Source organism: Theropithecus gelada, chromosome 19, assembly GCF_003255815.1.
Source record: "Theropithecus gelada isolate Dixy chromosome 19, Tgel_1.0, whole genome shotgun sequence".
NCBI classification, from domain to species: Eukaryota; Metazoa; Chordata; class Mammalia; order Primates; family Cercopithecidae; genus Theropithecus; species Theropithecus gelada.
The window spans coordinates 10682656-10710293 of NC_037687.1; the positions used below are offsets into that span (position 1 = coordinate 10682656).

General features: G+C 55.4%; 3 protein-coding genes across 6 annotated transcripts in view; 2 read left to right on the top strand and 1 right to left on the bottom strand.

Annotated features, from left to right (window-relative positions):
* Window positions 1-18164, top strand: part of CARM1 (coactivator associated arginine methyltransferase 1) — a 54074-nt gene extending 35910 nt beyond the window's left edge. Inside the window, exons 3-16 of one of the 2 annotated variants that reach the window (XM_025367143.1) lie at window positions 2425-2531; window positions 3491-3595; window positions 6302-6412; window positions 7617-7794; window positions 10432-10522; window positions 10719-10800; window positions 14713-14798; window positions 14981-15070; window positions 15513-15650; window positions 15736-15825; window positions 15914-16026; window positions 16131-16208; window positions 16456-16524; window positions 16692-18164. In XM_025367143.1, coding sequence (XP_025222928.1) covers window positions 2425-2531; window positions 3491-3595; window positions 6302-6412; window positions 7617-7794; window positions 10432-10522; window positions 10719-10800; window positions 14713-14798; window positions 14981-15070; window positions 15513-15650; window positions 15736-15825; window positions 15914-16026; window positions 16131-16208; window positions 16456-16524; window positions 16692-16834 — 1481 coding nt within the window. In that variant the 3' untranslated portion in view covers window positions 16835-18164. The remainder of the gene's footprint in view (window positions 1-2424; window positions 2532-3490; window positions 3596-6301; window positions 6413-7616; window positions 7795-10431; window positions 10523-10718; window positions 10801-14712; window positions 14799-14980; window positions 15071-15512; window positions 15651-15735; window positions 15826-15913; window positions 16027-16130; window positions 16209-16455; window positions 16525-16691) is intronic. The other variant, XM_025367144.1, reaches the window with a different exon arrangement.
* On the bottom strand, window positions 17294-22928 carry YIPF2 (Yip1 domain family member 2). 3 transcript variants are annotated; one of them, XM_025367146.1, is made up of 10 exons: window positions 22515-22928; window positions 22311-22371; window positions 21731-21891; window positions 21562-21648; window positions 19775-19862; window positions 19248-19364; window positions 19008-19174; window positions 18594-18776; window positions 18358-18493; window positions 17294-18260 (listed from the first exon to the last, which is right to left on the bottom strand). In XM_025367146.1, exons 2-9 carry the CDS (start codon window positions 22339-22341, stop codon window positions 18377-18379), a joined length of 951 nt encoding a protein of 316 aa, XP_025222931.1. In that variant the 5' UTR covers window positions 22342-22371; window positions 22515-22928; the 3' UTR covers window positions 17294-18260; window positions 18358-18376. The 3 variants fall into 3 exon arrangements, with proteins under 3 accessions (XP_025222931.1, XP_025222930.1, XP_025222933.1); XM_025367145.1 differs by having other exon boundaries at window positions 22442-22613; XM_025367148.1 differs by lacking the exon at window positions 19248-19364 and having other exon boundaries at window positions 22442-22613.
* Window positions 22670-24145, top strand: TIMM29 (translocase of inner mitochondrial membrane 29). The gene is made up of 2 exons (XM_025367149.1): window positions 22670-22846; window positions 22923-24145. Exons 1-2 carry the CDS (start codon window positions 22753-22755, stop codon window positions 23609-23611), a joined length of 783 nt encoding a protein of 260 aa, XP_025222934.1. The 5' UTR covers window positions 22670-22752; the 3' UTR covers window positions 23612-24145.
* The last annotated feature ends 3493 nt before the right edge of the window (window positions 24146-27638 follow it).

The window sequence follows — 27638 nt, forward strand, 5'->3', positions numbered from 1 at the left end:
TTTTTTTTTGAGACTGAGTCTGGCTCTGCCGCCCAGGCTGGAGTGCGGTGGCCGGATCTCAGCTCACTGCAAGCTCCGCCTCCCGGGTTCACGCCATTCTCCTGCCTCAGCCTCCCGAGTAGCTGGGACCACAGGCGCCCGCCACTTCGCCCGGCTAGTTTTTTTTTGTATTTTTTAGTAGAGACGGGGTTTCACCGTGTTAGCCAGGATGGTCTCGATCCCCTGACCTCGTGATCCGCCCGTCTCGGCCTCCCAAAGTGCTGGGATTACAGGCTTGAGCCACCGCGCCCGGCCTTTTTTTTTTTTTTTTTGAGATGGAGTCTTGCTCTGTTGCCCAGGCTGGAGTGCAGTGGCGCAATCTCGGCTCACTGCAAGCTCCGCCTCCCAGGTTCATGCCATTCTCCTGCTTCAGCCTCCCGTGTAGCTGGGACTACAGGTGCCCACTGCGACGCCCGGCTAATTTTTTGTATTTTTAATAGAGATGGGGTTTCACTGTGTTAGCCAGGATGATCTCGATCTCCTGACCTCGTGATCCGCCCGCCTCGGCCTCCCAAAGTGCTGGGATTACAGGCGTGAGCCACCGCGCCCAGCTGACATGGAGTCTTTTCATGTTGCCCAGGCTGGTCTCAAACTCCTGACCTCAAGTGGTCCACCTGCCTCAGCCTCCCAAAGTGCTGAGATTAGAGGCGTGAACCACCACACCCAGCCGTTTCCATTCTTAAGACTTTGTATTTTAATATTTTTTATTTCAGTTCTGTCAGTTTTTAAAAGTTGTGCTAAAATCTACATAACAAAATTTGGTCATTTTAACCCTTTTAAAGTGTGTAGTTTGGTAGCAAGCAGCACATTCACATTGTTGTGCAACTATCACTAACACCCATCTCCAGAACTTGCGCATCCCGAACTGTGTCTTTTACTGTTTTTTGAGATGGAGTCTCGCTCTGTCGCCCAGGCTGGAGTGCAGTGGTGTGATCTCGGCTCACTGCAACTACCGTCTCCCAGGTTCAAGCGATTCTCCTGCCTCAGCCCCCCGAGTAGCTGGGATTACAGGCACGTGCCACTGTACCCGGCTAGTTTTTTATATTTTTAGTAGAGACGGGGGGGTTTCACCATGTTGACTAGGCTGGTCTTGAACTCCTGACCTCAGGTAATCCGCCTGCCTCGGCCTCCCAAAGTGCTAGGATTACATGCGTGAGCAACCATGCCCGGCCGTGTCTTTTAATTTTTAAAGAGATTGTCTTTTAAATATTGTTTTGTTTTTTACTTGATATAATTTAGTGGCTATCATTCTATGTTAATAAATGTAGCTTTTATTTTAGTTTAGTTTAGTTTAGTTTTGAGACAGAGTCTCACTCCGTTGCCGAGGCTGGAGTGCAGTGGCGCAATCTTGGCTCACTGCAACCTCCACCTCCCAGGTTCAAGCGATTCTCCCACCTCAGCCTACTGAGTAGCTGGGTTTACAGGCACCCACCACCACCCCTGGCTAATTTCTGTATTTTAAGTAGAGACAGGGTTTTACCATGTTGGCCAGGCTGGTCTCGAACTCCTGACGTCAAGTGATCCACTCGCCTCAGCCTCTCAAAGTGTTAGGATTACAGGCATGAGCCACCATGCCTGGCTCATTATTTCTTGCAGAGACAGGGTCTTGCTATATTGCCCCGGGTGGCCTTAGTCCACCCGCCTCAGCCTCCCAATGTCCTGGGATTACAGTTGAGAACCACTGTGCCCAGCCAAGTAGATAGAGCCTGTTCTAAAGGGCTACATACCGTTGCATCTCAGGGAAGGGTAGTGATTGGTGATTCTCTGCCTTGCTTTTCTTTTCTATTTCTTGTTTTTGTTTTTGTTTTTGTTTTTTAATGTGGCAGGGTCTTGTTATGTTGCCCAGGCTGGTCTCAAAACCCTGACAACTGATCTGCCCACCTCAGCCTCCCAAAGTGCTGGGATTACAGGCGTGAGCCACTGCACCTGGCCTCTGCTGTGCTTTTCTGTGCTCCTGGGGTTTGTCTAGTCCCCTTTTACTGGACATTGCAGTGTCTGCTGCCCCCACACAGATGCTGCCCTGAGCTTCTGGGTGGACTTGGGCTTATTTGCCAGAGCTTCGACTCCCAGGCCAGTGGGCGTGTGCTTGAGAGAGCTTCACCAAGCTGCCCTTTGGTGAGGAATCCCCAGGCCCACTCCCACCAGACACCAGCCCCACGTGCAGGATACCTGTCCTCTTCTCATGTCAGTCACCAGGGTGCAGGCATGGCTGCCCTTCATCTTTTCTTTAAACTTGGAAAATTGTTTTTCGGGGAAGAGAAATCACCAGCCCTATATGTTTAAGGGAGAAACATCAGGACATGTGGCCATCCAGAACCTTCCCTCCCAGATGGCCATATGCCAGGTTGCTGACCGCCCCCCAGTGACTTGGCTTCCCTGTTCCAGATTTCTGTTCCTTCTACAACATCCTGAAAACCTGCCGGGGCCACACCCTGGAGCGGTCCGTGTTCAGCGAGCGGACAGAGGAGTCTTCTGCTGTGCAGTACTTCCAGGTGGGTTACACTTGCCCTCAGCCAGGCCGCCTCCACCCGGCAGCCCCCCTGCCACCCGCCCGCAGGAGGCCACGCAGCACAGGGAAGGCCCACCCAAGTTCCCGTCCTGGCTCTGTCCCTTACTGGCCATGTAGCCTTGGGCAGGTTTCCTCCGCTGGCTGGGCCTCAGTTTCCTCATCTGTGAAGCGGAGATGCAGGTGCCTGCCTGAGAGGGTTGCTGGAAGGATCTGAGCACAGGTGGAGCTCAGGGCCACAGGCATTGTGAATAACGGTAGAGCAGTTGCAATGCCCTGAGCGCTCCCTGCATGCCAGGCCCTGGTCTAAGCGCTGTCACGTGCACAGAAGCACTTGGACCCTCCCAACAACGCTAGGAGGTAAGTGCTATTATTATCCCCATTTTACAGATGAGAAAACTGAGGCTCAGAGAGGTTAAGTGACTTGCTCCAAGTCACACAGCTATTATGCAACAGAGCCGAGATGGGAAGCCAGGTCTGCCTGATGCCAAAGCCTGTGCCCCTGCCCAGGTGCCACGCTGCCTCCCGATCGCCCGTTGTCTTACAGAGAGACACCACACCTCACCTGCCTGGCGCTCTGAGTTCTAGGGCTCTGTTCGATGCGCTTCTCTTCTCCTTTGGGGCCCTCAAGATGGGGCAGGTGGCCCCCGATGCCAGAAGCCTGCCTGTGGCAAATATTGAGTTCCCCTGGGTGGCTTCCAGGTCCAGGCAGCATCCAGCTGTTGCCGTCGGCTGCAGTGATAGTGGCGGTGTCCTCCTGGGGGCTGCCCTCCGGCCTCCTGCTCCCTCTCCTGGAGCTGCTAGTGGGGCCCAGGCAGAGGGTGCATGGCCTCCTGAGGGAGGTTCGTGCCTAAGATGGCCCCTTCCTCTATCACAGGGCTGGCCAGGGCCTTGACTGCCTCGTGCCACCATGTGCCCCGTGCCATTGGTGTGTCTCTGTTCCAGTTTTATGGCTACCTGTCCCAGCAGCAGAACATGATGCAGGACTACGTGCGGACAGGCACCTACCAGCGCGCCATCCTGCAAAACCACACTGACTTCAAGGACAAGGTGAGCGGCCCGTGCACGTGCCCACCTCTCTGCTTCTGCCTTTTTTTTTTTTCTTTGCTCATTCATTTTATCTTCAAAAATCTCAGATTAGAAATGCATTTATCCCAGCTACTGTGGAGGCTGAGGCAGGAGGATCGCTTCAGCCCAGGAGTTTGAGGCTTCAGTAAGCTATGATTGCACCACTGCGCTCCAGCCTGGGCCACAGAGCGAGACTCTTGTCTCTTAAAAAAAAACAAAAAAGAAAAACAAATGCATTTAATATATAAACTCAACACAGCATGTACATTATAGACTTGAGAGGCCTCTATCAGTTCTCTCCGAGACAGCTGCTGCCCCTCAGTATGAAGTCTCTTCTTCCAGATTTTTCCCTATGCAGACATCAGCGTATATTTTACAATTATTTTATTGAGCTGGGCAGAGTAGCTCACACCTGTCTGTGATCCTAGCACTTTGGGAGGCCAAGGCAGGAGGATCATTTGAGCCCGCGAGGTTGAAACTGCAGTGAGCTGTGATTGGGGCACTGCTCTCCAGGCTAAGCCCCAGCGTGAGACCCTGCCTCAAGAACAAAATTAATAAATAAGCTTTTTTTTTTTTTTTTTTTGAGACAGAGTCTCGCGCTGTGTCACCCAGGCTGGAGTGCAGTGGCGCGATCTCGGCTCACTGCAAGCTCCGCTTCTCAGGTTCACGCCATTCTCCTGCCTCAGCCTCCGAGTAGCTGGGACTACAGGCGCCCGCCACCACGCCCGGCTAGTTTTTTGTATTTTTAGTAGAGACGGGGTTTCACCATGTTAGCCAGGATGGTCTCGATCTCCTGACCTCGTGATCCACCCGCCTCGGCCTCCCAAAGTGCTGGGATTACAGGCTTGAGCCACCGCGCCCGGCCATAAATAAGCTTTTTAATATCACCAAATAACGTGCACTCATGATTGCACTCATGATTAAAGAGAGAGAGCAGAGCAGAGCGTCTGTATTCAAAAGTAGAAATCGGCCAGGCACGGTGGCTCATGCCTGTAATCCCAGCACTTTGGGAGGCTGAGGCAGATGGATCACTTGAGGTAGAAATGTAATCCCTTCTCATCCCATTTACCAGAGTTTTTAGTGTCTTTTTTTTTTTTTGAGATGGAGTCTTGCTCTGTTGCCCAGGCTGGAGTGCAGTGGTATAATTTTGGCTCACTGCAATCTCTGCCTCCCAGGTTCAAGCGATTCTCCTGCCTCAGCCACCTGTGTAGCTGGGACTACAGGCGCCTACCACCATGCCCAGCTAATTTTTGAGTTTTTGGTAGAGACGGGGTTTCACCATGGTGGCCAGGATGGTCTCGATCTCTTGACCTCGTGATCCGCCCACCTCAGCCTCCCAAAATGCTTGGATTACAGGCATGAGCCACTGCACCTGGCTTACTCAGTTTTCGTTTTCTCTTTCTGTTTTTTGGGGGTTTTTTGAGACAGATTATCACTCTGTCCCCCAGGCTGTACTGCAGTGGCACAGTCTCAGCTCACTGCAGCCTCCGCCTCCTGGGTTCAAGCAGTTCTTGTGCCTCAGCCACCCAAGTAGCTGGGATTACAGTCATATGCCACCATGCCTGGCTGATTTTTGTATTTTTAGTTGAGATGGGGTTCTGCCATGTTGCCCAGGCTGATCTCAAACTTCTGGCCTCAAGCAGTTCATCCACCTCAGCCTCCCAAAGTGCTGAGATTACGGGCGTGAGCCTGTTTTCTCTTTTGAATCAAATGGGAGCCTGTTTTTTTCCTCCGAGTATTTTGGGGATCTCTCCACGTGGATCTTCCTCATCCAGCATCTGGGTCATGCCCCCCTAGCATCGCTTACCATCCCAGAGGATGGCAGGCCCTGGGCCCCAGGGAGGGGTTGTCCTGACACAGGAGGAGTGTCGGCCCCGGCTGGGTCATCCCGAGCCTCGTCCTGGCCGCTGAGGTCTGGGAAGGGTATCGTCTATTGGTGAAGTCCCTTCCCGCTCCCTGAGGATGGAGATTCATTTTCTGATTCATCTGGAGCTCTGAGCGGTACCCTGAGGCCTTCCCACCTGCCACCAGCTTCCCTTACAGGCACTCACCGTGCCCAGAACATTTGTCCTTCAAAAGCTCATGCCTGTCACCACCAGGAATGTCTGCCCTTGGTCTGCTCGTGTGGAAGCAATCCCACAAATCCAGAACAGGTGGTGTGTTCTCCCAGACCCTGGCCTGCACTCTGCCATGAGTGACCATCACAGGGGCCAGTAGCCCTGCGGGGAACCCAGCTGGCCCTGGGGCTTGGGCGGCTCACCTGCCCCAGCCAAGACAGGCTGCTTCTCCAGGCACCACGAGTCAGCATGGAACTGGGAGACGCTGCCGCCGACGCCTCGGGCCCTTTCCTCCATGCTAAACTGCAGAGGCCCTGGAAAAATGCTTTTCAACTGGCAGTGAGCTTCCAGGGGAGGCCCATGCCTCTCGCCCCAGACGATCTGGAGGCCTGCAGGCCCCAGGGTTGGGGCCGAGCGGGAGCTTCCCCAGGGCTTCTCCCAGAGGACTGGCCCATGGCTCATCTTGAGTTCTCGCTTCATTTTGACCAAGAGTCCATAAAGGGCAAACACTGAGAGTGAAGACCGACCCAGGTGTTGACGCCTCATAACTTGCACATCCCTTATGATCACTGTCACCTCCAGATCACCATCACCTCCTGTGTCTCGCTCTCACTTCCCACTCCTCCCTTAGATCGTTCTTGACGTTGGCTGTGGCTCTGGGATCCTGTCGTTTTTTGCCGCCCAAGCTGGAGCACGGAAAATCTACGCGGTGGAGGCCAGCACCATGGCCCAGCACGCCGAGGTCAGTGGCCCGCTGGTGCCCACCCAGCCTCATCCTCACCCATGAGTGCCATTCCGGCCCCAGCCTAGAGAAGCCTGGGAACCCCCAGGAGGCTGGGGACGTTACTTCTGTGCTTGGATCTCTTTGTTGTCCCCAAAACAGTCATTGCAGGGAGGGGCTTCAGGGCCTGGGATGATTTCCCCTCATGACCGGCAGTCAGGGGCACAGGTCATTTCCTTGTTTTCTTTTTTTTTTTTTTTTGCACTGAAACCTTCATTCACAAAGTTCAAAATGTAAAAGCTAAAAAAGAGCAAACAGCGTGCTGTCCTCCCCGACCCCTGCTCCCACCCCCTAGCCCCATCACGAGAGAGGAGCTACGGCCATAAAGTCTGAGCAAAGCTGTTCCGTGGCTGTAGACGTGAGCGTCCTCTCACACCAGCAGAGGCTGCACCTTCCTGTCCCTGCTCTACCTCTCCCATGGATCTGGGGTCACCTGGGTCATGGAGGGGCCATCCTTGCTCTGTCTTGCAGCTGCAGAGCACCCCCATGCCCAGCCGTGCCGCTGTTGCTTTAGCTGCATTGTGTCTGTAGTGACATTCAGACTCCTTCCAGGTCTTCACATGGCCGACGCTGCTGTCCTCTAATCCTACCACTTTGGGAGGCTTAGGCGGGCGGATCATCTGAGGTCAGGAGTTTGAGACCAGCCTGACCAACATGGCGAAACCCCGTCTCTACTAAAAATACAAAGAATTAGCCGGGCATGGCGGTGGGTGCCTGTAGTCCCAGCCACTCGGGAGGCTGAGGTGGGAGAATCGCTAGAATCTGGGAGGCAGAGGTTGCAGTGAGCCGAGATGGCACCACTACCTCCAGCCTGGACAACAGAGTGAGAATCTGTCTCAATTTTTTTTTTTTTTTTTTGTATTTTTAGTAGAGACAGGGTTTTGCCATGTTGGCCAGACTAGTCTCCCAACTTATGAGCTCAAGCAATCTGCCTGCCTCGGCCTCCCAAACTGCTGGGATTGCAGGCGTGAGGCGCCGTGCCTGGCCCACAGTGAGCTCTTAACAGGCTATGGCCAATCGCAGCCATGGTTGGGGCACCAGCGAAGGAGGCAGAGGGGGACCCGATGGCCATGTGCAGGTGGAGGCTGTCCTTTGAGAGGTGGTCTAGGGAGGGCCCCACGTCAGGAAGACGCAGGGAAGCCCACACGGCCCTGCCTGCCTGCAGGTCTTGGTGAAGAGTAACAACCTGACAGACCGCATCGTGGTCATCCCGGGCAAGGTGGAGGAGGTGTCGCTCCCCGAGCAGGTGGACATCATCATCTCGGAGCCCATGGGCTACATGCTCTTCAACGAGCGCATGCTGGAGAGCTACCTCCACGCCAAGAAGTACCTGAAGCCCAGCGGTGAGCATTGCGGGTACACAGGCCGAGCCCCTCGGTGGAGCTCCTGGCTGCCGCAGAGCCAGGCTGTCAGTGCTTCAGCTCCCTGCTTGCTGTCGGTGGCCCAGGGTTCAGGGAAGCCTGGGCTTTCCCCACACTCCCACCCCAACCCCACTCCAGCCAGCTGTGGCTTCTGGAGTCCCGGGCCCCAAACATGGCCAGACACCCAGCTGCCCACCTGCCCGCACAGGGTATGGAGGAGCTCTGGCACCTCTGCCATCCCATGTCCTGCTCCTGCAGGACAGCCTGTGGCTGCGAGTGGTGATTGGGACAGGTTCTGTGATCAGCAGTTCCCCACCGAGCCCTGTTCTCCTCACAGTCCAGGCGTTGAGGGGTCGAGCATGTGTACAAATGCAGGGGTGTGGCTGCGGGTGTACATGTGTGAGGAGGTGAGGTAGCTGTCTGGCAAGCCCATCTGTCACTTCCCATCCATGCCTCTGGGTATGGCCTCTGGTCACTGGGTGACTGTTTCTTTTTTTTTTTTTTTTTTTTTTTTTGAGACGGAGTCTCGCTGTGTCACCCAGGCTGGAGTGCAGTGGCCGGATCTCAGCTCACTGCAAGCTCCGCCTTCCGGGTTCACGCCATTCTCCGGCCTCAGCCTCCCGAGTAGCTGGGACTACAGGCGCCTGCCACCTCGCCCGGCTAAGTTTTTTTTTTTTTTGTATTTTTTAGTAGAGACGGGGTTTCACTGTGTTAGCCAGGATGGTCTCGATCTCCTGACCTCGTGATCCGCCCGTCTCGGCCTCCCAAAGTGCTGGGATTACAGGCTTGAGCCACCGCGCCCGGCCTGTTTCTTTTTTTTGAGACAGAGTTTCACTTTTGTTGCCCAGGCTGGAGTGCAGTGGTGCGATCTCGGCTCACTGCAACCTCCACCTCCCCAGTTCAAGCGATTTTCATGCTTCAGCCTCCTGAGTAGCTGGGATTACAGGCAGGTACCACCATGCCCGGCTAAGTTTTGGATTTTTAGGAGAGACGGGGTTTCACCATGTTGGTCAGGCTGGTCACGAACTCCTGACCTCAGGTGATCCGCCCGCCTCAGCCTCCCAAACTGCTGGGATTACAGGTGTGAGCCACTGTGCCTGGCCTACGTGACTGTTTCTATCTGCCCATCTGTCTTGGGGTCTCTGCAGCCCTGACGCCTGAGGCATGTGTCTGTGGCTCTTCTCATGCTAGGTACATGCGTGTCTGAGCATTTCTGTACAGGCAAGCAGCTGTGTGTGTGTGTGGCAGGGGACAGGTCCCCAGCCAGGGTAGCAGCCGTGGGATGGAGTGTGGGCAGCAGCAGGCTGGTAGGGCCTGTGCAGGCAGGGGCGGGGGAAAGCTTCCATCTGGCCCTCCCTGGATCCAGGCCCTAGGGTCCTGACTGCCTGTGCTCCTGCAGGTGGGAAGTGGCGTCCCACAGCTATGTCCCATGTCTCCGGTGTGAGTATGGGAGGCAAGGCTGCTCCAGGGGCTGTGGGCCCCACTCTCCTCCCCTTCTGCCCTGATAGTGGGGGTGGGGGTGGAGACAGCCCCAGCAGAGGGGGCCCCTTCTGACGGGATGTGAGGCCAGACGGGAGTCAGGCTCTGTGGGCAGCTGCATGCACCCCCCACGGCCCAGCAGCCAGCTTGTGGGGACAGGGGAGGCCGAGCCTGTTGGGGGGGTGCTCCTGGGGTTAAAGGCAGTCCTCCCCTCTCCCAGTCACATGCTCCTGGTCAGCAGGAGCCAGAGGTTCCTTCCAGGCTGGCTCACTTCCCATGGTGCCCCCAGGTCCCCCAGGGCAGAAGCCGCAGCATGTGCATCTCCCTCCCCGTTCCAGCAGCTGCAGCCCCGCAGCTCTCGCCTCGGGTACAGCCTGGAGGCGTAAGGAGGAAGCAGAGTCCCACTGATACCTCAGGACCTCCTCCCCCGGCTTGCCAGGCTGGGGGGCCCACATCTGGAGGCCAGGTGCTCCTTTGGGCAGGCGGGGCTATGGGGCCCTGGCCCTCCCTGCTGCTGGCCCTGACTCACGCGTCTGCCCTCGAGTCACAGAGGGAGGCCCTGCCCTTCCCTCTCAGTCTGTGTGCCCAGACCAGGCAGGCCAAGTGGCCCAGCCTGCCGGCTGGGTGCCTGTGCCAGAACCTAGGCAGCCCCGATGGTGTGGATTCAGCTTCCCCCACCGGCTCTTGGCCTCAACTGAGGTCCCCAGTGGTGCTGGCGTAGCCCGGGGCCCACCCTCCCTCTGTCCAGAGCAACTTTGCTTTGCTTTCCCAGCTGCATACGTGCACAGGCGGCAGGGCCTGAGAGGCAGCGCCTGGCCGCATCCTGGGCACTGCCCGCTTCCCTGTGAGGCTCTAGCAGGTCCCTCACAGCTCCCAGGCCTAGTAATGGGACATAAAGATGAGCCACCGGCCTCCCAGTCTCAGGTGGAATCCATAAGCTAGTGCAGGTCAAGTGCCCGTGGTGGTGATGAAACACTCATCAGAATAGGCGCTCGGTGCTGTTGTCACAGGAATGCAGGAACGAATGGATGACAGGCTGGGAGCACCCAGGGTTGGGGGTCTTAATGTCCTTTGATAGCTCTGCCAGGCACTGTGGGATGCGTCACCTGACACCGGCACCCCTCCCTGCCCCACTCCCAGGAAACATGTTTCCTACCATTGGTGACGTCCACCTTGCACCCTTCACGGATGAGCAGCTCTACATGGAGCAGTTCACCAAGGCCAACTTCTGGTGAGTGTGCCCTGGTGTCCCGCCTGGGCCCCACAGCCTGCCTTGTCAGGGACAGCCCAGCTCCCCCGGGGGCCCCCACTCCTCTTTTTCTGAAAGACTTAGGCTAGATGAGGGCTGACTGGGAGAGAAGACGGGGCTACCCCGCCTGCCTCTTCTGCAGCCTTGACTTTGCTGTGGGGCTGGGGCCTGTCCACAGGTACCAGCCATCGTTCCATGGAGTGGACCTGTCGGCCCTCCGAGGCGCCGCGGTGGATGAGTATTTCCGGCAGCCTGTGGTGGTGAGTAGGGCCTCCAGGGCACTGCTGCAGTGATCACTTGCCATTGCTCTGCAGCTGTGCAGCCCTCAGGAAGCTATGACCCCTCTCTGAGCCCTCTCCTCTGCCCTGCACAGAGCTCTCTCACAAAGATTTGGGCCAAAAATGTCAATGCATGTAGACACTTAGCATACAGCAAACATGCAATACATGCGGACCATTATTAGATGAGGCTAAGGCAGGAGGGGCATTTAGGCTCAGGAGTTCAAGATCAGCCTGGGCAACACAGAGACACCATCGCTATTTTTAAAATTAAAATAGTAAAAATAAAAAAGAACCGTTACTAGATGAATTTATCCTTGGTGAGCTGATGTGATTTGTTGATTGATTTTACTTGAGATTTTTGATACATCCATGATTCAGAAATCAAAAGGAAAAAAAAGCTGGGCATGGTGGCTCACGCCTGTAATCCCAGCACTTTGGGAGGCCGAGGTAGGCAGATCACAAGGTTAGGAGATTGAGACCAACACGGTGAAACCCCGTCTCTACTAAAAATACAAAAAATTAGCCGGACGTGGTGGCGGGGTCCTGTAGTCCCAGCTACTCGGGAGGCTGAGGCAGGAGAATGGCATGAACCCAGGAGGCAGAGGTTGCAGTGAGCCGAGATCATGCCACTGCACTCCAGCCTGGGCGACAGAACGAGACTCCGTCTCAAAAAAAGAAAAAAAAAAAAAAAGATTTATTTTTTGTAAGTAGCATACAATTGGGTCTTGAGGTTTTTTTTTTAAACAAGATTGAACATTTTTGTCTTTTAGAATATTTAGACCATTTACATTTAATAAACTTGTGTGGGTATAAATCTATGATCTTTTATTTTTCTATTAATCTGACCTGTTTCTTTACTTTTTTGCCTTCCTTTAAAAAAATAAGTTCTGGGCCGGGCACGATGGCTCATGCCTGTAATCCCAACATTTTGGGAGGCCGAGGCAGGTGGATCATGAGGTCAGGAGATTGAGACCATTCTGGCTAACAGGGTGAAACCCCGTCTCTACTAAAAATAACAAAACAAATTAGTCAGGCGTGGTGGGGACGCCTGTAGTCCCAGCTATTTGGGAGGGTGAGGCAGGAGAATGGCGTGAACCTGGGAGGCGGAGCTTGCAGTGAGCCGAGATCGGGCCACTGCACTCCAGCCTGGGTAACAGAGTGAGACTCTGTCTCAAAATAAAAAAAAAAGTTCAAGGCCGGGCGCGGTGGCTCAAGCCTGTAATCCCAGCACTTTGGGAGGCCGAGACGGGCGGATCACAAGGTCAGGAGATCGAGACCATCCTGGCTAACACGGTGAAACCCCGTCTCTACTAAAAAAATACAAAAAACTAGCCGGGCGAGGTGGCGGGCGCCTGTAGTCCCAGCTACTCGGGAGGCTGAGGCAGGAGAATGGCGTAAACCCGGGAGGCGGAGCTTGCAGTGAGCTGAGATCCGGCCACTGCACTCCAGCCTGGGCGATAAAGCGAGACTCCGTCTCAAAAAAAAAAAAAAAAAAAAAAAGTTCCGTTTATTCTGTTTTCCCCCTGCTTTTGATGTTTTTCATTTGTTTTGGGAAACTCTTGGACAATCTTGGATAATATCTCTTTAAACACTACCTCTGCCCCATTCTCTTTCTCCTTCTGGGATTCCGATTATATGTACAGTGGACCTTTTCACCATATCTCAGATGATTGTTATACTCTTTTCTGTCTTTTCCATCCTTTTTTTTTTTTTTTTTTTGGAGACGGAATCTTGCTCTGTTGCCCAGGCTGGAGTGCTGTGGCATGATCTCAGCTCACTGCAACCTCCACTTCCCGGGCTCAAGCAATTCTCAGCCTCTTGAGTACCTGGGATTACAGGCGCTTGCCACCACTCCCAGCTAATTTTTTGTAATTTTAGTAGAGATGGGGTTTTGCTATGTTGGCCAGGCTGGTCTGAAACTCCTCCTTAGGTGATCCGCCTGCCTTGGCCTCCCAAAATGCTGGGATTATAGACGTGAGCCACCACACCCAGCCCTGCCCCCCATATTTTTTTTTTTTGAGACAGAGTCTAGCTCTTTCACCCAGGCTGGTGTGTGTAGTGGCGCAATCTTGGCTCACTGCAACCTCCGCCTCCAGGGTTCAAGCAATTCTCTCGCTTAATCCTCTTGAGTAGCTGGGACTACAGGCATGCACCACCACACCCGCCTAATTTTTGTAATTTTAGTAGAGATGGGGTTTGGACCGTGTTGGCCAGGCTGGTCTTGAATTCCTAACCTCAGGTGATCCACCCACCTCAGCCTCCCAAAGTGCTGGGATCACAGGCATGAGCCACCATGCCCAGTGTGTTCAGTCTTTTGTGATATCACTGGGGAGTGAATGAGTGAAAAAAGCAGGAAATATTTTGGTGGTATTATGAAAATTTTGTATTATTATGAGGGTGCCTTGGAAGGGACCACAGTTTGAGAAGCGGCTGCTTCAGGGTACAGCCCTCAGTACTCTTAATGCAAGCCCAGTGGTTAGCCTCATTACCAATATGCTGCTGAACCACCCGTTAGGTTTTATTGTTGTTTTTTGAAACAGGGTCTCACTCCGTTCCCCAGGCTGGAGTACAGTGGCTCAATCACTTCATGGCTTACTTCAGCCTCGACCTCCCAGATACAAGTGATCCTCCTGCCTCAGCCTCCCAAGTAGCTGGGACTATAGGAGTGTGCCACCATGCCCAGCCAATTTATTTTTTTGTAGACGTGGGGCCTTACTGTGTTACCCAGGCTAGTCTTGAACTCCTGACCTCAGGTGATCCGCCCGCCTCGGCCTCCCAAAGTGCTCGGATTATAGGCGTAAGCCACTGCACCTGGCCTTAAGCCTCTTATTAGCAGCTTTCTGCTTGGTGTCTTAGCCTCTGATGCCCTGCCCCACTTGAAGCTCAGGAGTTGGCCAATTTCACAAGTGCACTGAGTGTGCACCACCCACCTCACCCTCCTGCACTTATTTCCCTTTGCTTTGACATCACGGCCCCTTGAGTCCAAGCTGCCTTGGTAACCTGGAGCTCCCATTTTGCTTTCCCCACCCAGGGAAGCTGCTGAAAGGTCAAGGTGGCCGTTTTCTGCCCTCCCCATGGGGAAAGGCAGAGGCCAGAAAGGGCTCCCTCCAGAAACGGCACTTCCTTCCTTTCCAGGAGCTTGATCCCCAAAGTCCTGGCTGCTCTGGTTGGTCACCAGTGCTTCCAACAACTGGTTTATTCTTTTTTTATATTTTATCCGGTTGACATAGTTCATGGCAGGTGTGTTAGTCAGATATAAACATCGCTGGGAGTGGACAGCAGCAACAGTGGTGTTGTTGATGATGTTTTTAAGAGACAGGGTCTCCCTGTGTTTCCCAGGCTTGATTCAGTCTTGGGCTTAAGCAATCCTCCTGCCTCAGCCTCCTGAGTAGCTGGAGTTACAGGCATGCAATTCCACATCCGCCTAGCACTTAGTTCTTTAACTTGCTTTTTTGGTTAACTTGCTTAATGATTTAGCTTGGAGATCTTTCCCCATCTGTTCATAAAGAGCCTCTTCATTCTCACGTGTGCATGGTCTTTGATGGGTGAGCCATCATTGGTTTAATTAGATGGTTTCCAGTGTGTCGCTACCACGGACAATCTGTAATTATACATGTAAGTTTGTTGATGTATTCATGTATCTGGAGGTTAAATTCCTGTAGTGCCAAATCTTTTATGTGGATAAACACTTGTCATTTTGAGAGCTGTCACCTAATTGCCCTTGGTGGCGTTGTGCCAGTTCACCCTTCTTGCAGCGTGTCTGAGAAGAGCAAGCTAGTTTTAGCTGCACAGCCTAGAAGCCGTGGCCAGACCTAGGGGGAGGGGCAGGGCTCTCCCCTTCCATGTCGGCCTTGGCACCAGATGCCAGGTCACACCTGTTGTCTCTCCCAGGACACATTTGACATCCGGATCCTGATGGCCAAGTCTGTCAAGTACACGGTGAACTTCTTAGAAGCCAAAGAAGGAGATTTGCACAGGTACCGGCACCCACACTCCATCCTCCCAGGCCTGCCTCAGGCCGAAGGTCAGGGCCACCGACATCCTGCCGTCCCAGGGCAGGTGGTGGGCGGGGCCCCGGGCCTCTGCACCTGGCACCCCCTCTTCTCTCTTGGCAGCGCCTGTCTGGCTTCCCCAGCAGCCACTGCCCTTTGCCTTCCAGGATAGAAATCCCATTCAAATTCCACATGCTGCATTCAGGGCTGGTCCATGGCCTGGCTTTCTGGTTTGACGTTGCTTTCATCGGCTCCATGTGAGTGCCGCAGAGCAGCCCGTGCTGCCTCCTCCCCACTCCCAGGGCTTCCTACAGCTGCAACCTGACTGGGAGGGTGGAACGTGGCTCCAGGTTCCACCATCCCTTCCAATGGGAGTGAGAGCCTGTCTCAGAGCAAGAGACTGTTGTGGGTGGGGTGTGTGTGTGTCCTGTGTGTCCTGTGTTCCCAGTGTCTGTCCCTCATGGGCCTGTGTCTGTCTCTTGGCACATGTCAGGGTGAGCAGGGATCTTGTGGCTGCAGGTCCCTCGTGTGTACATGTATGCCTGCTCATGTATGTGTCTGGGAATGCCTGGGGGCCAGCCCGTCCCGGGGGTCCCTGGCAGAGGGGGCAGGTGCTTGGGGAGGACTCAAGGCATACAAGGTGGTGGCTCCAGTGATGGCGTTGGCCCAGTCAAGTACGTGCCTGTCCCTGCTCCACAGAATGACCGTGTGGCTGTCCACAGCCCCGACAGAGCCCCTGACTCACTGGTACCAGGTGCGGTGCCTGTTCCAGTCACCACTGTTCGCCAAGGCAGGGGACACGCTCTCAGGGACATGTCTGCTTATTGCCAACAAGAGGTGTGACTGCTCCCTGGGGCTGGTGGTGGGGGGCAGGGGTCCATCTGCCCAGCCACTCACGCCGCGGCCTGCACCCTCTCCACAGACAGAGCTACGACATCAGTATTGTGGCCCAGGTGGACCAGACCGGCTCTAAGTCCAGTAACCTCCTGGATCTAAAAAACCCCTTCTTCAGGTAGGAGGGGCACCCTACCTGCACGGGGTGGGGGCGCCCCAGCCCTGCAGCCCCCTTGCCCCTGCCCATGGCTCTGTCTCTGCCACAGATACACAGGCACGACACCCTCACCCCCACCCGGCTCCCACTACACATCTCCCTCGGAAAACATGTGGAACACAGGCAGCACCTACAACCTCAGCAGCGGGATGGCCGTGGCAGGTGAGCAGGGCACGCCCCAATGCCCAGCCAACCCGGGAGGCCGCCCTCACCGCAGGCCTGGCCCCTCTGCCTCCAGCCCTGACGTCTCCCCTCTCTGGGCACAGGGATGCCGACCGCCTACGACCTGAGCAGTGTTATTGCCAGTGGCTCCAGTGTGGGCCACAACAACCTGATTCCTTTAGGTGAGTGTCCCCCAGGGCCAGGGTCAGCAGAGAGCCGTGCCCAGGACTGCCCAGAGGCCGGGAAGGGCCTGTGGCAACCAGGGTCGGCCTGTGCTTGGTCCTTTCGCCTTTTCCTCTTCCAGGGGGCTCTCGGCTGAGGCCCTCCGTCCTCTCTGCCTCGCTCTGCAGCCTGCTGCTGCGCATGGGCTGGGTGGCTGGGGGCGGTGACGCCGTCTCCCTTCCTTCTTTCCTCCCTCTTGCTGCGCAGCCAACACGGGGATTGTCAATCACACCCACTCCCGGATGGGCTCCATAATGAGCACGGGGATTGTCCAAGGTAATGAGGGTGGCGGGGGCAGGGCCCGTGGGGGCCGAGCTAGCGTGTGAGTCGCCATCCTCTGTCCGGCCGCCCGCCTGCCCTCTTGCCTGCCCTTTCTCTCTGTGACTCTGCCTGGGGGCTGGGTGGGCCAGGGCAGCCCCTCACTGCCATCGCCTGCCCCACAGGGTCCTCCGGCGCCCAGGGCAGCGGTGGTGGCGGCACCAGTGCCCACTATGCAGTCAACAGCCAGTTCACCATGGGCGGCCCTGCCATCTCCATGGCGTCGCCCATGTCCATCCCGACCAACACCATGCACTACGGGAGCTAGGGGCCTGCCCCGCGGACTGACAGCACCAGGAAACCAAATGATGTCCCCGCCCGCCCCCCCGCCGGGCGGCTTTCCCCCTTGTACTGGAGAAGCCCGAACACCCGGTCACAGCCCTCTTTGCTATGGGAACTGGGACACTTTTTTACACGATGTTGCCGCCATCCCCACCCTAACCCCCACCTCCCAGCCCTGAGCGTGTGTCGCTGCCATATTTTACACAAAATCATGTCGTGGGAGCCCTCGTCCCCCTCCTGCCCGCTCCACCCTGACCTGGGATTGTCATCTGTTGGAACAGGCGCCATGGGACCTGCCAGCCCTGCCTGCCAGGTCCCTTAGCACCTGTTCCCCTGCCTGTCTCCAGTGGGAAGGTAGCCTGGCCAGGCGGGGCCTCCCCTTCGACGACCAGGCCTTGGTCACAATGGACGTGACATGCTGCTTTTTTTAATTTTATTTTTTTACGAAAAGAACCAGTGTCAATCCGCAGACCCTCTGTGAAGCCAGGCCGGCCGGGCCGAGCCAGCAGCCCCTCTCCCTAGACTCAGAGGCGCCGCAGGGAGGGGTGGCCCCGCCGAGGCTTCAGGGGCCCCCTCCCCACCAAAGGGTTCACCTCACACTTGAATGTACAACCCACCCCACTGTCGGGAAGGCCTCCGTCCTCGGCCCCTGCCTCTTGCTGCTGTCCTGTCCCCGAGCCCCTGCAGTCCCCCCAGCTCCCCCCACCCAGAGTTAGAGCAGGTGGCTGCAGGCCTTGGGCCCGGAGGGAAGGCCACTGCCGGCCACTTGGGGCAGACACAGACACCTCAAAGATCTGTCACGGAAGGCGTTCTTTTTCCTTGTAGCTAATGTTAGGCCTGAGTAGCTCCCCTCCATCCTTGTAGACGCTCCAGTCCCTACTACTGTGACGGCATTTCCGTCCCTCCCCTGCCTGGGAAGGGACCTTGCAGGGACCTCTCCCTCCAGAAAAAAAAAAAAAAAGAAAAAGAAAGAAAAAATAAACAAGGAAACGTGTTACAGCACAGGCAGTTTTCTTCTCCTTCTGCTCCCCTGTTTCTGACACCCCCAAACTCAGATGCTGGAGCTCAGGCCCGGACCCAGGCCCGCCATGTGTGCACCCAGGCAGGAGCGGGTGCTGTCCAGGCTGGGGCGCCCCCTTGGCTCGCTCTCCTGTTCCAGGGGAGCCATGGGAGGGAAAGCAGGTGGCCCAGGGGGATATGGGGGCCCCAGCCCTGTCCCAAAGCTCCCTGCTCGGCTGCCCCTCTCCCGCCTTTATATAAATTCTCTGAATCACCTTTGCATAGAAAATAAAAGTGTTTGCTTTGTAAGAAAAGTCTGGAAAGTAGCAGAGTCATCTCAAGGTGTCAAGGGAGCCTTCAGTCATCATCTGGGGGGCAGGACAGGCAGAGGGGTTGGTCCACTTAGGTGTTGCCTGAAAGAAAGAATTGTCTGGGAGTGTCCCCAGAACCTCTTACCTTGACTGGGGGTGGGAGGGCAGCCCCCTTAGCCCAGCTGGGAACAGTCCTTACCTGTGGGACCCGGGCCTCTCTAGGAGGGGGCCATGGACTGAGGCAGGGTAGGGGGCAGCGGGATGTTTGAGGGCAGAGATGTGATTTGGGGTGGAGGAGCCACCTTCTCCGGAGGCAGCGACTGGAAGAAGTACAACTGCACGAGACCCCTGGGGTCAGAGGCAGGGCCAGCGCACGCCCCCCCCCAGCCCCTCAGCCCCACCTGAGGTACACCTGTGGCCACCCCAGACCTGTACCTTACAGCCCACGGCCAGGAGTGCATGGAGCAGCACAACCGCAGACAGCAGCACCATGGCCACCAGCCTAGTGTCCTCACGGACCACAGGCCAGAGGGTGAATACCAGCCCAGTGGCCGACAGGCCCAGGGCCAGTGCCCCAAAGAGCCACTGCAGCCAAGGCACAGGGATGAGCCACAGGACCTGGGAGCAACACGGCGGCAGGTGACCATGCCAGTCCCCACAGCCACCACCCACTCCGCACCAGGCCACCCTCACCACCATGGGAATGAGGCAGCAGGTGACCATGCCAGTCCCCACAGCCACCACCCACTCCGCACCGGGCCACCCTCACCACCATGGGAATGAGGCAGCAGGTGACCATGCCAGTGTCCCCACACAGCCACCACCCACTCCGCGCCAGGCCACACTCACCACCATGGGGATGAAGACAAAGAGGGAGTAGCCGTAGACGCACACGGTCTCCAGGAAGGTGTAGGGCCCCATGCGCTCCCGGACACCCTTGCGCCACCGCAGAAAACCCCACAGGGCCAGGGGCACCAGCCACGCGTAGCAGTAGATGCTGATGCCTGCCACGGTCACTGGGGGCAAGGTGAGCAGTCACCCCCTGCCCCCCGGGGCCCTGCCAGGCATCAGTCCTGCCCGCCTGCTTACCCTTGTGGAACTGGGGGCTGTAGTGGATGGAGGGGTCTCTCCTCTGGGCCAGCACCAGTGTCAGGTTGCCAGTGACAGCCAAGACGAAGGCCAACGTGGCACAGATCCAGAAGGGGCCTGAGGATGGGGGGCACAGTCAGAGTCCCCCCACCTGTGACCTCCCTGCAGCTCATTTACTCCAGTGGTAATGCCGCCCTGCAGTTCATGCAAGTTCCTGCCATGAAGCTTATGCTGTTTCTGGAACCCTCTTTTCCTAGGTCTCCCCTACCCCTCCTGTTGCCAACAAGGCTCATTCCCTCACCCTGCTCAGGGAGGCCTGCCCTGCTGCACCCTGCAAAACAGCAAGGCCGCTCCTCCTATATGCTCTCTACCCGCCACCCTCTGCAGTCCTTCATGTCTGTCTCCCTGAACAGCAGGTAAGTCACACTCTCTGAGTGACTGATTTGTCCTCAGCTGTACACTGGTGTCTGCAACTCAGGCCACATTTGTTGAGTGATCCATCAAGGAACCAAATGTACCTCACTCACCATACAGATCCGGCCGATTCCGAAGATGGTGCCGCACAAAGTTGTGGCCAGGCCGGGGCAGCAGTGAGCCTTTGATCCGGTTCAGGACCTGGGGGCAAGGCCGAAGTCAAGGATGGAGGCCTGCCAGGAGCTTCTCCCTTGTCCTGAGAGGCTCCTTCCCTGCTGACCTCCACCCTCCTGTCTCCATGCCCCACCTGAAAGAACTCAGCCTTTCCCTCTTTTTTTTCTTTTTTTAGACAGAGTCTCACTCTGTCGGCCAGGCTGGATAGAGTGCAGTGACACGATCTCTGCTCACTGCAACCTCTGCCTCCTGGGCTCAAGCAACTCTCCTGGCTCAGCCACCTGGGTAGCTGGAATTACAGGCGTGTGCCACCACGCCCGACTAATTTTTGTATTTTTAGTAGAGACAGGGTTTTGCCATGTTGACCAGGCTGGTCTCAAACTCCTGACCTCAGGTAATATGCCCACCTCAGCCTCCCAAAGTGCTGGGATTACAGGCGTGAGCCACTGCGCCCAGCCCCAGCCCCCTTTTTCTTTTTGAGATGGAGTGTCACTCTGTCCTCCCAGCTGGAATGCGGTGGCATGATCTTGGCTCACTGCCACCTCTGCCTCCCAGATTCAAGTGATTCTCATGCCTCAGCCTCCTGAGTAGCTGGGACTACAGGCCATGCGCCACCATGCCTGGCTAATTTTTGTATTTTTAGTAGAGATGGGGTTTCACCATGTTGGCCAGGCTGGTCTCCAACTCCTGACCTCAAGTGATCCACCACTTCGGCATCCCAAAGTGCTAGGATTACAGGTGCCCAACCACTGCACCTGGTTAATTTTAGTATTTTTGTTTTGTTTTGTTTTGGTTTTTTGAGACAGAGTCTCACTCTGTCGCCCAGGCTGGAGTGCAGTGGCGCCATCTTGGCTCACTGCAAGCTCCGCCTCCCGAGTTCACGCCATTCTCCTGCCTCAGCCTCCCAAGTAGCTGGGACTACAGGCGCCTGCACCCACGCCCTAATTTGTTTGTATTTTTAGTAGAGACGGGGTTTCACCGTGTTAGCCAGGATGGTCTCGATCTCTTGACCTCGTGATCTGCCTGTCTTGGCCTCTCAAAGTGCTGGGATTACAGGTATGAGCCACCACGCCCGGTCTAATTTTTGTATTTTTATTTTATTTATTTATTTATTTTGAGATAGAGTCTCACTCTTTTTGCCCAGGCTGGAGTGCACTGGCGTGATCTCGGCTCACTGCAACCTCTGCCTCGCAGGTTCAAGCGATTCTCCTGCCTCAGCCTCCAGAGTAGCTGAGATTACAGGGCCTCGCCACCAAGCCTGGCTGATTTTGTTGTATTTTTAGTAGAGATGGGGTTTCACCATGTTAGCCAGGCTGGTCTTGAACTCCTGCGCTCAGGTGATCTGCCCACCTCGGTCCCCCGAAGTGCTGGAATTACAGGCGGGGAGCTACTGCCCCCAGCCCATCTTTGATCTTCTGCATATGCTGTTCCCTTTGCCTGGAACATACTTCAGCTCCCCTCCCCCATTCCCCAGGAAGCGTTCCTTCTCCTTTAGGTTTCAGCCAATTCCTCACGTCCTCCACGAGGTCTTCCTCTAACCCACGAGATTGTGTGTGTCCCCTGTGTTCCTACAGTCCCGATCCATAACCAGTCCCACCATAACCCTTTGAGAGCACCACAGTTCCTTCACCTGCACTCGCCATCACCAGCACCCTGCCCAGGGAAAGTGTGGCTGAACCCTGAGCGTAACTCTGAGCCCCACCTCACCTGCCTCCCCAGGCCTGACCTGTGAGGTGTCCACGTCAAAGAAGCTCTGATAGTAGCTGAAGGTCCAGAATCCGGGCTGCTGCTGCTGCTGCTTCTCCTGCAGGAGCTGCACATTGCGGGCATTCAGCGCCTGCCCCGACAGCGTGGATCAGCCGGGAGCTGCACAGAGGCAGGACACAGGGACTCACCGCGGCCTTGTCACTCTCCTCCTCCACCTCATCCTCGGCTCCATAGCTGCCACCTGAGCCCACGGCCACAGCCACGTGCCCTTGTGGGGTCAGCTGATCACTTCTGCTGGTTGTGGCTGCATCTGGGGTCTCAGCCAGAAGATTAGTGGCCTCCTCGAATTCTGTGGAGCAGGGACATGGGACACACGCACGCTTGAGGGGTGGAAAGAATTCGACTGGGCTCCAGCCAAGTCAATGCTCATCTGGGGGCGGAGGCTCTGCTGAGCCATTGATCTCCCCCAAGGTGGGGCCCAACTCCCTCAGTTTGGAGGCATCCGGAGGGCGTCTGTTCCCTTCCTCCTAAAGTGGAACTGCAACTTAGGGTTGGCCCTGGGATGGGGTCAGGGTCTGGAGACATGAGGCTCGGGTTTGAGGTCTGAGTTCAGGGCGGGGGCGGGGTTCGGGTCAGGGATGGGTCTCACTCCTGGGTCAGGGTTCACAGCCGCCTAGGGTTGGGGTAGAGAAGTTGGAAGCCGCATGGCGGGGAGGTTCTGGCAAGGGACGGGAGTAGGAGATCCGGCCTCGTCGGGGCCGCACTCACCGTGGAAGGTCAGCTCGTCAGCCGATGCCATGGTCGTTCAGGGGCGTCTTCGCATCCCTCGCTGAGGACAGAGACCGGTCAGGCACGCTCCCCCCACGCCCCCACGCCGGTCCCTCGGCCCCCAGCCCTACCTGGCGGCCAGCTGCACCCACGGAGGCTTGAACTCGTCGCCCCGTCGCCACAGGTGCGCTCCGCCCTCCTCACCGGAGGCCACCTGGGCCGGCGTGGCTGGGGCTCTCTGCGACTGCGCTGCTGGCCTACCCGTCAGAGTCTACCCGACTCGGACCGGACAGCAACATCCGGCGCCGGTCCTCTTTCTATCCTTTCCCGTTGGGAAGCCACTTCCGGTAAAGTTGGCGCTTGCGCAGAAGAGCCTCCCGGGCTTTTAACTTCGGGTATCGAGAGTTTCTTTCCGGAGCAAGGACCCCCAAGACGGAAGAGGATGGCCGCGGCGGCTCTGAGGAGATTTTGGTCCAGGCGCCGTGCAGAGGCGGGCGACGCTGCAGCGGCGAAGCCGGGAGTGTGGGCGCGGCTGGGTGAGTAGCGGCGGAAGGCGGCAGGGTGGGTGGCCGCCGCTGTCGGATCACTCTTACCGCGCTCCTCTCCCCTCAGGGTCCTGGGCCCGCGCGCTGCTCCGGGACTATGCCGAGGCCTGCAGGGACGCGGCGGCGGAGGCTAGTGCCCGGCCGGGGCGCGCGGCCGTGTATGTGGGGCTGCTGGGCGGCGCGGCGGCCTGCTTCACGCTGGCGCCGAGCGAGGGTGCTTTCGAGGAGGCGCTGCTGGAGGCGTCGGGGACCCTCCTGCTGCTGGCGCCGGCCACCCGCAACCGCGAGTCCGAAGCCTTCGTGCAGCGGCTGCTCTGGCTGCGGGGCCGTGGCCGCCTGCGCCACGTCAACCTAGGGCTCTGCTCCCTGGTGTACGAGGCGCCCTTCGACGCCCAGGCCAGCCTCTACCAGGCGCGCTGCCGCTACCTGCAGCCCCGCTGGACCGACTTCCCCGGCCGGGTCCTGGACGTGGGCTTCGTGGGTCGCTGGTGGGTGCTGGGGGCCCGGATGCGCGACTGCGACATCAACGACGACGAATTCCTGCACCTGCCGGCGCATTTGCGGGTGGTGGGGCCCCAGCAGCTGCATTCCGAGACCAACGAGCGGCTCTTCGATGAGAAGTACAAGCCTGTCGTGCTCACCGACGATCAGGTGGACCAGGCGCTGTGGGAGGAGCAGGTCTTGCAGAAGGAAAAAAAGGACAGGCTCGCCCTGAGCCAGGCCCACTCGCTGGTGCAGGCGGAGGCCCCGAGATGAAACCCTGAGGCTCCCGAGTTCTGGCAAACTGCTTGCCTGGGGTAGTGCAGCTGTGAGTGTGCCTCACCTGCAGAACAACTGAGACAGATGATGTGCAAAGTGTTTTCTCACTGGATTTGCGCAAGTTTGGGGAGCCTTTCCGCCCCCCGTCTTTGTTCTTTATTAGCTGAAGCTAATTCCGAGCCACCTTGGTCCAGGAGTTGGGACAGCAGAACGACTTGACACATGTTCATCACTGGCAGAGCTGGTCATGAGCCTTTTATATAAGCCTTTTTCATTGGGCCTCAGAGGCCCTCCTTAAGGAGGTACCACACTGGTCAGGTGACTTGCAAACTCTTCTAAGACCACTTAGATTCTCTTTTTAAAGTTTGGGTTGTGGCCTGGCGTGGTGATGCACGTCTGTAATCCCAGCATTTTCCAAATTGAGGCAAGAGGATCGCTTGAGGCCAGCCCGAGTAACATAGCAAGACTCCGACGCTACAAAAAAGAATAATAATTAACTAAATAAAATTTGAGCTGAAATGTTTTTATTCTGTGATCTGTTCTCTTTCGTTTTGTTTTGTTTTCCTTTTTTTTGTTTGTTTTTGTTTTTTTGAGACAGGGTCTTGCTCTGTCTCCCCGGCTGGAGTGCAGTGGCGCCATCTCGGCTCACTGCAACCTCTGCCTCCCAGGTTCAAGCGATTCTCCTGCCTCAGCCTCTGGAGTAACTGGGATTACAGGCATGTGCTCACATGCCCGGCAAATTGTATTTTTAGTAGAGATGGGGTTTCACTGTGTTGGCCAGGCTGGTCTTGAACTCCTGACCTCAGGTGATCCGCCTGCCTTGCACTCCCAAAGTGCTGGGATTATAGGAGTGAACCACCACACCCGGCCTTTCATTTTGATAAGTAACATTTTTGCCATTCCCAGCTCTTTGGGAGGCTGAGGTAGGAGGATTGCTTGAGATCAGGAGTTCAAGACCAGTTTAGGCAACATAGTGAGACCTTTCTCAAAAACTAAAATATTTGGAAGGGTAAAGCAGGCGAATCACTTGAGCCTAGGAGTTCAACACCAGCCTGGGCAATATGGTGAAACCCCGTCTCTACAAAAAATACAAAAATTTACCAAAGGTGTTGAATGAGAATTGAAAATACATATACATAGAAAAATTAGCCAGACATAGTGGACCATGTCTGTAGTCCCAGCTAGTTGGAAGGCTGAGGTGGGAGGATCACCTGAGCCTGGGAGTTCAATGCTGCATTGAGCCATGATGGTGCCACTGCACTCCAGCCTGGACAACAGAGTGAAACAATTTGTCTCAAAAAGTAAAATAAGTGGCTGGGCACGGCGGCTCAAGCCTGTAATCCCAGCACTTTGGGAGGCCGAGGCAGGTGAATCATGACATCAGGAGATCGAGACCATCCTGGCTAGCATGGTGAAACCCCGTCTCTACTAAAAATTCAAAAAATTAGCCGGGCATGGTGGTGGGCGCCTGTAGTCCCAGCTACTCAGGAGGCTGAGGCAGGAGAATGGCGTGAATCTGGGAGGTGGAGCTTGCAGTGAGCTGAGATTGCACCACTGCACTCCAGCCTGGGTGACAAGAGTGAGACTCCGTCTCAAAAAAATAAATAAAATAACATTTTCGTTTTTTTAAAGTTTTTATTTTTAAATATAGTCTTTTTTTTTTTTTTTTTTTTTGAGACGGAGTCTCGCTCTGTCGCCCAGGCTGGAGTGCAGTGGCCAGATCTCAGCTCACTGCAAGCTCCGCTTCCCGGGTTCCCGCCATTCTCCTGCCTCAGCCTCCCGAGTAGCTGGGACCACAGGCGCCGCCACCTCGCCCGGCTAATTTTTTGTGTTTTTAGTAGAGACGGGGTTTCGCTGTGTTAGCCAGGATGGTCTCGATCTCCTGACCTTGTGATCCGCCCGTCTCGGCCTCCCAAAGTGCTGGGATTACAGGCTTGAGCCACCGCGCCCGGCCTTAAATATAGTCTTAAAGAAAATTGGAAAAATAATAGAGACTTGTTTTTTGGAGACAGAGTTTTGCTCTTGTTGCCCAGGCTGGAGTGCAATGGCACGATCTCGGCTCACCCCAACCACCGCTTCCTGGGTTCAAGCAATTCTCCTGTCTCAGCCTCCTGAGTAGCTGGGATTACAGGCTCATGCCACCATGCCTGGCTAATTTTCGTATTTTTTAGTAGAGATGGGATTTCATCACAATGGTCAGGCTGGTCTCAAACTCCTGACCTCAGGTGATCTGCCCACCTCGGCCTCCCAAAGTGCTGGGATTACAGACGTGAGCCACCATGCCCGACCCTCATCCCTATTAAAAATACAAAACCGGGGAATTGACAGTGTCGTGACTATTGGGATGTTACAGGGAAGTTTCTTGCAAAAACAACCTGATTTTACCAGATGAGTATTATAAGTTACTGGAGGTGGCTTGGAAGGATAAAGCATTTTCTGGTCTGGAAATCTATATGGAATCATAGATTCCGGTTATGTTGTACTTCAGTAACCCTGAAACACAGGATTCTGTGAAAAGAAATAAGTTAGTGTACACAGCTGGTACTTAGCTAGGTTATGGTAAATTGTATTTTTGTTGTTGTTGAGACAGAGTCTCACTCTGACACCCAGGCTAGAGTGCAGTGGCACGATTTCAGCTCACTGCAACCTCTGCCTCCTGGGTTCAAGCTATTCTCTTGCCTCAGCCTCCTGGGTAGCTCGGATTACAGGCATGTGCCATGATGCCCAGCTAATTTTTGTATTTTTAGTAGAGATGGGGTTTCACCATGTTAGCCAGGCTGGTCTCAAACTCCTGACCTCGAGTGATCCTCCCAGCTCGGCCTCCCAAAGTGCTGGGATTACAGGCGTGAGCCACTGCACTGAGCCAATACTTTTCTTTTCTTTTCTCTTTTAAGTGTAATTTATGGCTGGCGCATGGCTCATGCCTGTAACTCCAACACTTTGGGAGGCTGAAGTGGGATGATCACTTGAGTCCAGAAATTTTGAGACCAGCCTAGGCGACATGGTGAAACCCTGTCTCTACAAAATACACACAAATTAGCTGGGTATGGTGGTACACACCTGTACTAACAACTACTTAGGAGGCTGAGGTGGAAGAATTGCTTGAGCCTGGGAGTTTCAGGCTGCAGTGAACTGAGATTGCACCACTGCACTCCAGCCTGGGTAACAGAGCAAGCCCCTGTCTCAAAAAAAATTAATAAAGAAAAAATAAGGCTGGGTTCGGTGGCCCACGCCTGTGATCCCAACACTTTGGGAGGCCGAGACAGGTGGATCACAAGGTCAAGAACTCGAGACCATCCTGGCCAACATGGTGAAACCCCGTCTAACAAAAATTAGCTGGGCATGGTGGCGCGTGCCTGTAATCCCAGCTACTCGGGAGGCTGAGGCAGGAGAAACTTGAACCTGGGAGGCGGAGGTTACAGTGAGCCAAGATCACGCCACTGCATTCCAGTCTAGGCAACCAAGTGTGACTCCTTCACAAAAAAAAAAAAAAAAAGAAATAACATAAAACTGAAGTATTAAGGGAGTGATGCTACCTCAGTGGCCTGTGGCAAGTTAATAAAGCCAGGTGATAAAACAACTATCTTTGTTGTGATACTTGTTTTTGTGTGTTTGCTACTTTCAAGTTTTGGCATTTGACCCTTGCATTCATAATGAGTGGGTCCAACAGGTATTAATTTAAGTCAGCATCTCACTTTGCATTACAGAGGAAAAGCTGAGGTTCAGAAAATTTATTTTTCCAAGGCTGTGGCAGAACCAAGATTCAAACTGTAACTCCCAACTGTGACTTAATCCTCAAACTTGTGGACTATCTTTGATCCTGATAATTCTCAGAAATTGTTAAATCCTGCTATCATTTGCCATAAATAATAATTGGATATAGAAATACATATGTAGGCTGGGTGCAGTGGCTCATGCCCAGCACTTTGGGAGGCCGAGGTGGGCAGATCACCTGAGGTCGGGAGTTCGAGACCAGCCTGACCAACGTGGAGAAACCCCATCTCTACTAAAAGCACAAAATTAG

Coding starts and splice junctions, on each gene's coding strand:
- TIMM29 (XM_025367149.1), top strand. CDS start 22,753: ATGGCCGCGGCGGCTCTGAGGAGATTTTGGTCCAGGCGCCGTGCAGAG. Junction 22,847..22,922: donor GGGAGTGTGGGCGCGGCTGG/GTGAGTAGCGGC, acceptor CTCTCCCCTCAG/GGTCCTGGGCCCGCGCGCTG.
- YIPF2 (XM_025367146.1), bottom strand. CDS start 22,341: ATGGCATCGGCTGACGAGCTGACCTTCCACG. Junction 19,863..21,561: donor TTGACGTGGACACCTCACAG/GTCAGGCCTGGG, acceptor CCTTGCCCCCAG/GTCCTGAACCGGATCAAAGG. Junction 19,175..19,247: donor CAGCCCCCAGTTCCACAAGG/GTAAGCAGGCGG, acceptor CCTTGCCCCCAG/TGACCGTGGCAGGCATCAGC.